The sequence below is a fragment of the Aegilops tauschii genome, chromosome 7 (assembly GCF_002575655.3).
Source record: "Aegilops tauschii subsp. strangulata cultivar AL8/78 chromosome 7, Aet v6.0, whole genome shotgun sequence".
Lineage (NCBI taxonomy): Eukaryota > Viridiplantae > Streptophyta > Magnoliopsida > Poales > Poaceae > Aegilops > Aegilops tauschii.
Window position 1 is genome coordinate 145,232,332 of NC_053041.3, and position 8,727 is coordinate 145,241,058.

Below are 8,727 nucleotides of genomic sequence, written 5' to 3' on the forward strand. Positions count from 1 at the left end.
AAACAGAATCTGTCAAAAACAGAACAGTCTGTAGTAATCTGTAACTAACGCAAAATTCTGGAACTCAAAAAATTCATCCAAAATAGGAAGACCTAGAAAATTTGTTTATTGATGAGCAGCAATTGGAATCCATATTTTATCACGTTCTGGTGATTTTTAAAAATTATTTTCATGAACAGAAAGTTTCTGGAATTTTCAGCAAGATCAAATAACTATCATCCAAGAAGATCCTATAGGTTAAACTTGGCACAAACACTAAGTAAAACATAAAAAGACATCTAACCATAGGATATATCAAAGATTTATTCCTAAACAGAAGCAAAAAGCAAAAAAACTAAAAATAAAAATTGGGTTGCCTCCCAACAAGCGCTATCGTTTAACGCCCCTAGCTAGGCATCATAGCAAGGATAGATCTAGGTATTGCCATCTTTGGTAGGAAATTCTTCAATGAGGCATCTACCATCTTTAGGAGTTTCTTTCTTTTTATTAATTATCAAACTTTTAGGCACAAGATCGAAAAATTCATTTATAGCAAATGGTTCCTTAATGATAGCAAAGAGATTGGGATGAATACTTATAGATTTGAGATCCGCAGTTTCCTTACTAGAGGATTCATCCTTATTTTTAGGAACATACATAAGCTTGGCAATTTTAGTTGGAGGACTAGGAGTATTCTTTATGGAAGAAAGCGGTTCCCAAGTTGGTAATGATACCCTCGAGTTTATCAATTCTAGTGGAATCCTGATTTATTCTTTCATTAACTATGGGTTCCTTCTCTTTAATATTTTTCAAAGTAACTCCTACCTTAGATCCATATTGGGTAATTTGATTGTGGATCTTTTTATCCAAATTTTCAATTAACTCAACGGTAGCAACTTTATTTTCAATAATTTCAAGTCTTTGCATTACATGCTCCAAAGTTAACGTAGTTCCATTAACCAAAAGAGGTGGTGAGCCAAATAAATCTATCATAGCATTATAAGAACCAAAAGTATGGCTACCCAAGAAATTCCCTCCGGTAATGGTATCAAGAATATATCGGTACCAAGGAGTAGCGCCTACATAAAAATTGCGGAGAAGAACGGAAGTAGATTGCTTCTTGGTAGATCTATTTTGAGCATTGCAAATTCTATACCAAGCGTCTTTTAGATTTTCTCCCTCCCTTTGCTTAAAATTAAGAACTTCATTTTCGGGAGACAACGGAGAAGATAGCGGACTAGCCATAACGATAAGCTAGCGAAAGAGGCAAATAGAAAAGAGAGGGCGAATAAAACGGCAAGGGTGAATTGGGGGAGAGGAAAACGAGAGACAAATGGCAAATAATGTAAATGCGGGAGATAAGGGCTTGTGATGGGTACTTGGTATGTTGACTTTTGCGTAGACTCCCCGGCAACGGCGCCAGAAATCCTTCTTGCTACCTCTTGAGCACTGCGTTGGTTTTCCCTTGAAGAGGAAAGGGTGATGCAGCAAAGTAGCGTAAGTATTTCCCTCAGTTTTTGAGAACCAAGGTATCAATCCAGTAGGAGGCCATGCACGAGTCCCTCGCACCTACAAAAACAAATAAATCCTCGCAACCAACGCGATAAGGGGTTGTCAATCCCTACACGGTCACTTACGAGAGTGAGATCTGATAGATATGATAAGATAATATTTTTGGTATTTTTATGATAAAGATGCAAAGTAAATAAAGCAAAATAAAAACGGCGCCAGAAATAGCTTGTTGTCGGGAGATTAATATGATGGAAAATAGACCCGGGGGCCATAGGTTTCACTAGTGGCTTCTCTCAAGAGCATAAGTATTACGGTGGGTGAACAAATTACTGTTGAGCAATTGACAGAATTGAGCATAGTTATGAGAATATCTAGGTATGATCATGTATATAGGCATCACGTCCGAGACAAGTAGACCGACTCCTGCCTGCATCTACTACTATTACTCCACACATCGACCGCTATCCAGCATGCATCTAGAGTATTAAGTTCAAAAGAACAGAGTAACGCTTTAAGCAAGATGACATGATGTAGAGGGATAAACTCATGCAATATGATGTAAACCCCATCTTGTTATCCTCGATGGCAACAATACAATATGTGCCTTGCTGCCCCTACTGTCACTGGGAAAGGACACCGCAAGATTGAACCCAAAGCTAAGCACTTCTTCCATTGCAAGAAAGATCAATCTAGTAGGCCAAACCAAACTGATAATTCGAAGAGACTTGCAAAGGTAACCAATCATACATAAAAGAATTCAGAGAAGATTCAAATATTGTTCATAGATAAACTTGATCATAAACCCACAATTCATCAGTCTCAACAAACACACCGCAAAAGAAGATTACATCGAATAGCCATGAGAGAGGGGGAGAACATTGTATTGAGATCCAAAAAGAGAGAAGAAGCCATCTAGCTAATAACTATGGACCCGAAGGTCTGAGGTAAACTAGTCACACATCATCGGAGAGGCTATGGTGTTGATGTAGAAGCCCTCCGTGATCGATGCCCCCTCCGGCGGAGCTCCGGAAAAGGCCCCAAGATGGGATCTCACGGGTACAGAAGGTTGCGGCGGTGGAAAGGTTTTTGGCTCCGTATCTGATCGTTTGGGGGTACGTAGGTATATATAGGAGGAAGAAGTACGTCGGTGGAGCAACGTGGGACCCATGAGGGTGGAGGGCGCGCCCAGGGAGTAGGCCGCCCCCCTACCTCGTGGCCTCCTGGTAGCTTTCTTGACGTAGGGTCCAAGTCCTCTGGATCACGTTCGTTCCGAAAATCACGTTCCCGAAGGTTTCATTCCGTTTGGACTCCGTTTGATATTCTTTTTCTGCGAAACTCTGAAATAGGAAAAAACAACAATTCTGGGTTGGGCCTCCGGTTAATAGGTTAGTCCCAAAAATAATATAAAATTGTATAATAAAGCCCAATAATGTCCAAAACATAATATAATATAGCATGGAGCAATAAAAAATTATAGATATGTTGGAGACGTATCAACCTTATTCGGGCGGCGCACCCGCAGCGGCGCCATCGTCATCAACGAGGGTGCCCGGCCCTCCCCGGGTGGCTCCCTCCGCCTGGTCCGGCCGAAGCCCGAGCCGGGGCTGCTCCCGGTGAAGCCAGAGCACGTCGAGATGGCGGCCCCCGACGACGAGTCCGCCCTCAAGTGGGCGAAGGAGGACTACGTCCGGGAGCAGGTACGCCGCCAGCGCCGGGCGTACGCTGAGCTCCAGGCCCGGCGCCGCGGGTGCGAGGAGGGCGGCATCATCGTCCTCGACAGCAACGAGGAGGGCGAGGCCGGGCCGTCCAGCGCCCCACCGCGCGTCGGCGATCCTGGCCAGGGCTGCAGGAGGGACGGCGGCGGCGGCACAGGCAAGGCACGCGACAACGACGACGACGGCGATGGCGACGGCGGCGACTACACCCGCTTCTACAGGCTTCTCGGCATGTAGAAGACGGACGGCGGCGGCGGTGGCGGCTAGGCGTACTTTAGGCGTAGTTTGCATGGTTACATGTTTTTTGTACAAATTTCAATGAACTTTCGCCGAGTTCGTGCCAAAATCGCCGAGTTTGCATATGTTTGTACGGAATATCGCCGAACCCGGGGCGACCTGTGGGCTGACGACTGGGAACAAAGTCGCCCCCACGCGCCAATCTAGCGCCGACTCGCCCCCAGGCGGCTCTTTTTCGACGCCCTGGGGGGCCGAACGGCTGGAGATGCTCTTAGGTGCCTTGGTTTATATAGGTGTGCCGGCGGCTCGATGGAAACGCCAGATGTACGCCTACATAATAAGAAAAGTAAAATAAACCTGATACATACCTTAGAGCATCTTTAGCAGACCCCTTATAACGCCGTGAACCGCAAAATAACCGTCAAATACGGGTCATCGCGGAAAATTCTGCCCGAGCGTCCGTTCACCCTCAACCTTTAGATTCATGGGGTGGGAAGCCGACCCGAGCTCGCCCCCTATCCGCTGCGAGGTTTGGCGCGGGGGAAATTTTCGCGCGACCGTTCCTTTCCCCCCCTCCTCGGCCGCCATTGCCCCGCCACCGCGCGCTCCGGTCCATCTTCCCCGCCATTCTTCGCCGCCATGGGAGCCTCCCAACCGTCCCCTGTCACTGTGGAGGTCGCGCACGCGCAATCCCTTCCGTCGGATCTCGTCACCGGCCATGTCGCCCCCGCCGTCGCCCAAGGCCCCAACGCGCCTGCCCACAAGCGGCAGGGCAACGTTGTCGTGCAAGGCGGCAATCCGGCTAGCCCCGCCAGAAAGGCGCGCGCGTCGGGCGGCGCCGCCGCTGCGCGATCTGCCCGGTCGCCGACGGAGAAGGTGAGCAAGGTTTCGGGCGTGAAGCGGAAGAAGATTCCTACGAAAAGGCCGGCGCCTTCGTCCACTCCCTCCCCCCGGCGAGATGTTCCCCGACGATGCCGTTCAACGGTGCTGCTTCCACCGCAGGCGAGGTGTTCGTTGAAATGGCCGGAAGGTATGCATCTTCGATCTCTTGTTCTTGCTTTGCTTTTCGCCATTGTGGTTGTTCGTGACTTGATGTCACTCATTGTAGCGGTGGTTCGAACAATGCCACTGCCGAGTTCGTGAACTTGTTGGACACCAACACCGTCGACATCGATCCAACCCCGTTCGCTGATTTTGATTACAATGAAATGGAGGGTGGCGTGGATGATCACGGTGGTGAGGATGAAGTGGAGGAGGTAGATGAGGGGGTGTATGAGCAAGCGTAAGCAAAAAAATTGTGAGATCAAAGAACTGCACGATCTTGGAAGATCAAATCTTGATCAAGGCTTGGAGTGCGGTGTCTCTTGATGCTTGCACGGGTATGTCTCAAACCTCCAAGAGATATTGGCAAAGAATCGAAGATCAATACTTCCGCATGATGGCCAAGCATCCCAATAGGACAACACGGACCTTTCGGTCACTCCAAGGTCGTTGGGATGTGATCAAGCCAATTAGTAGTTATTGGGCAGCTTGCTTGGAACATGTTCGCAATGCACCTCCAAGTGGAACCGTGGAATCTGATTATCTGAGTACGTTTTCACGTCCCAAGTTGTGCACATCATTTGCATCATATGAAGCGATTGCATCATTTGAGTTTGTTTTGATTGTGTAGGACAAAATTGCCCAACAAAGATACAAAGACATGGAAGCTTCCGAAGGTAATTTTTTTAAACTAGAGCATTGTTGGGATATGCTCAAAGAGTGTGAGAAGTGGAAGTTGATTGACAAAGAATCCCCACCGAAGAGAGGTTCATTTACGAACATGGATGAAGATGAAGATGATGATGGCCCAAGAAATTTGAAGAAGCCCGATGGTGACAAGAAGACAAAGGAGAGGATCAAGAGGGAACATGAAGCATCGAGCTTGCGGGACAAGATAGATGCCATGGTGCAATCAAATGAGTTAATGTTAGCGAAGACATTGGAGACAAAGAAAGAGTTGGACGAGAAGAAGGCACGAGAGAAGCAAGAGAAGTGGCAATTGCTCAAGGACGAGGGGTTGCGCAAGGTGACCATTGAGGAGAGAAGAGCACGTGCCGGTGAGAACAAAGCCATGTCCAAGCTTCTTGCCGAAGAGAATAGGATCATGACATTGAACGCAATTACAAGGACGACATCACCAAAGAATGGCATGATATGGCAAGGAGAGACATCTTGAAGAGGAGGATGCTTGCGTCGGCCGATGCGTGTTACAGTGCCGGCGATGTTTTCTCATCGGGATTCGGAACCAATATCGCCGATGCATTCAGTGCGTCTGCCGGTGATTTCGGTGCCGGAGTTGGAACAAGTGCCGGCGATGGATTCGGGGGCGGCGATGACCTCGATGGAGGTGGTGCGGAGTGAAGAGCGACCAAGATGATGACGGACGTGGTTGTCGCTTTTGCAAGTCCTTTTGCCTTTGTCCTACAAAACTATGATTTTATTTGCACGCGAACTATGTTTTATTGTTTGAATTTGAACTCATTTGTCAGAATCGCTGTCAAATTCGCTTATTAGGGGTTTTCAGTCTGCGGGTCGACGCGGCGGCGCCGAAGCATCTTCTGCGAATATCCTTTTTTACGGGTCCGTTTGCGGGGTTTGACTCTGCCCTCGCCCGCGCCGGCCCGCAAAGCCGTTTTTCCGCGAACTGTAAACGCGTTTTGCCGGTCGGCGTTATACGGGTCTGCTAGAGATGCTCTTATTACGTGATGCGCGCCCATTACCTTTCTGAGCTCCTCTTCTTCAGCTGGGTACACACAGGTATTCGGACATGCATAAATGTATGTGTACACGGCCGGCCGACGCATGGGTATTCGAATAGGTACGCGTACTTGCCGGCAGTGGCCAAGCCAGCTATTTGGCTGTTGGCGCTGCCCATTCTTCTACCTTGCAACCCTTTCTTTGTGTCTCAAGAACACATACCATGGGTAAAATTTTGGTCATATGCCCTATGAGGGGCAAATAGGTCTTCTCATATATGATTTAACATCGTTAAAGTTTGAAATGGACGAAAGTGTCATAAAGAACATAAAATTTAGACATGGTGTTAGATTGGGAAGAAAAACAATTCTAGTGTCAAATATGAAAGCAATATTTAAAACAGTGTCATATAAGGAATTTTCTCAATACTATAGATGTTATGATGTCCTGCTGCTTAATAGTTGTCCATGTCCTTCGGTGAAACCAGTTTCACTAACACCGATTGAGCAATCTGCATCGAGCCGACTGGGCAATCGGCTTTACCAACACTGACTGGATCCTAATCGGCTTAGCCAAACCCGATTGGAATCCAATTGGTTTCGCCGTTGCCAATTAGTCCAATCGGCTACAGCTAAGCCGACGCTGTATTGTTTTTGTAAAATTTCAAACCAGTGTATTATTTCTTGAATTAATGAAAAAATATATTATTTAATTCTTTTTAGCTTTTTCCGGTGCAGCTTCGCGATAAAAGTCCATATGCTTCTGTTCATCCCCACCTAGGTGTAAATCCTGCGATTCTTCCCCAATTTGTGCCATCCAAGCGACCAACTTGACGCTGCCGGTCAAGAGGGGGTCTCGCTAGAGGTCGGAAACAGCAGCAAAGTTTCTTGTCCGCTCTCTATATTTCAGCACAACCCACCTCTGCCCCCCTCTCTCTCTCTCACCCGCACCTCGCCGCCCTTCCTCCGGATCTCGGCTCTGCTCGGCGGCGCCAGCAGAGCGGGGTCGGAGGCATACGAGCGAATCCCCCAGACAACGTTGCTCACAGCTCGAGAGGCCGACAAAGCATTGGTTCCTCTGTGCTCGCCACGTCATGGCGGCGGCGCTCATGGACGGCGAGCTCGGGAGCCTACTGAAGGCCACGGCGGCGGTTTGGGCGGCCATGTACTACGCCCGCATGGCCGCCGCGCTCATTCGCCCAGGCGCCGCTCGCCTCGCCGCGCTTCTGCCCGCTGTCGCGCTCTTCTGCGCGATCCCCTTCGCCTTCTCCACCACCACGTTCCGCGGCAGCTCCGCCTTCTTCCTCTGCTGGCTCGGCACCTTCAAGCTCCTCCTCCTCGCCGCCGGCCGCGGGCCCCTGGACCCGTCCCTCTCCCTGCCCCACTTCGTCTTCTCCGCCTCCCTGCCCGTCAAGTTCCGGCAGCCCGCCCCCGCCAAATCAAAGGACCAAGATCCCGCTTCGGCTTCGGCCCGTGGACACGGCCCGGCCAAGATCCTCGTCGCCGGCGCCGTCATCCCCTTCATCATCTACGCGTACCAGTTCAAGGACGCGATGCGCCGGTGGCAGCTCGTCCTCCTGTACACCGTGCACATCTACCTCTCCCTGGAGCTCCTGCTGGGCTCGGTGCGCGCCCTGATCCACGGCGTGCTGGGCATGGAGATGGAGCCGCAGGTGGACCGGCCGTACCTGGCGTCGTCGCTGCGGGACTTCTGGGGCAGGCGGTGGAACCTCATGGTGCCCGCCATCCTCCGGCCGTCGGTGCACGGCCCAGTGCGCGCGCGCTTCGGCGACGCGGCGGGCGTCATGGCGTCCTTCCTCGTCTCCGGGCTCATGCACGAGGTGATGTTCTACTACATCATGTGGCAGCCGCCCAGCGGCGACGTGACCGCGTTCTTCGTCCTGCACGGCGCGTGCACCGCGGCGGAGGGGTGGTGGGCGCGGCACGCCGGGTGGTGGCGCCCGCCGCGGGCGGCCGCGGTGCCGCTCACGCTGGCGTTCGTGGGCGGGACGGGGATCTGGCTCTTCTTCCCGGCCATGGTCAGGGGCGGCCTGGACGAGCTTGTGCTGCAGGAGTGCCAGGGCTTAGTGGCGGCCATGGAGCAGGCCGGCCGTTGGCTCGCCGGCGGCGCCGCCGCCGGTCCCATTCTTTCCACGCGCTGACCAGGAGAAAACATGCGCTGTGACGAGGGGCCGAACGTGTGCCGTACGATTAGGATCCAAAGGGCGATAGGAGTATACTACTTGTGATGTGGACTGTGGTAGACTTCAGATCTTGGAAGGTCGTGATTGAACATTCATTGATCGATAATAATTAAAATATATTGATATTCAGATCTTGGATGTCTGCTACAGTCTGGCGATATCCTTTTCTTAATTGAAACAAAATTTAATGATGGCGCCGTAGCTGCTGACTGGTGAGTAGCTTTCCTTCTTCTTCCCAGGCTGACTCGTACTGTACACTCAGCTGACATAGAACGGCACTTGGTCGTGACCGGTGAAATACTTCTAGCAGCGCCAGAAATTTTCCACAAAGACTGAGGAAGC

General features: G+C 50.5%; 1 protein-coding gene across 1 annotated transcript; it reads left to right on the top strand.

Moving 5' to 3' along the window:
• Positions 1–7,012: 7,012 nt before the first annotated feature.
• Positions 7,013–8,519, top strand: LOC109733725 (probable long-chain-alcohol O-fatty-acyltransferase 1). The gene has a single exon (XM_020292941.4). It carries the CDS (start codon positions 7,276–7,278, stop codon positions 8,341–8,343), a length of 1,068 nt encoding a protein of 355 aa, XP_020148530.1. The 5' UTR covers positions 7,013–7,275; the 3' UTR covers positions 8,344–8,519.
• The last annotated feature ends 208 nt before the right edge of the window (positions 8,520–8,727 follow it).

Bases quoted from the DNA above. Each gene is read 5' to 3' on its own strand.
- LOC109733725 (XM_020292941.4), top strand. From the start codon at position 7,276: ATGGCGGCGGCGCTCATGGACGGCGAGCTCGGGAGCCTACTGAAGGCC.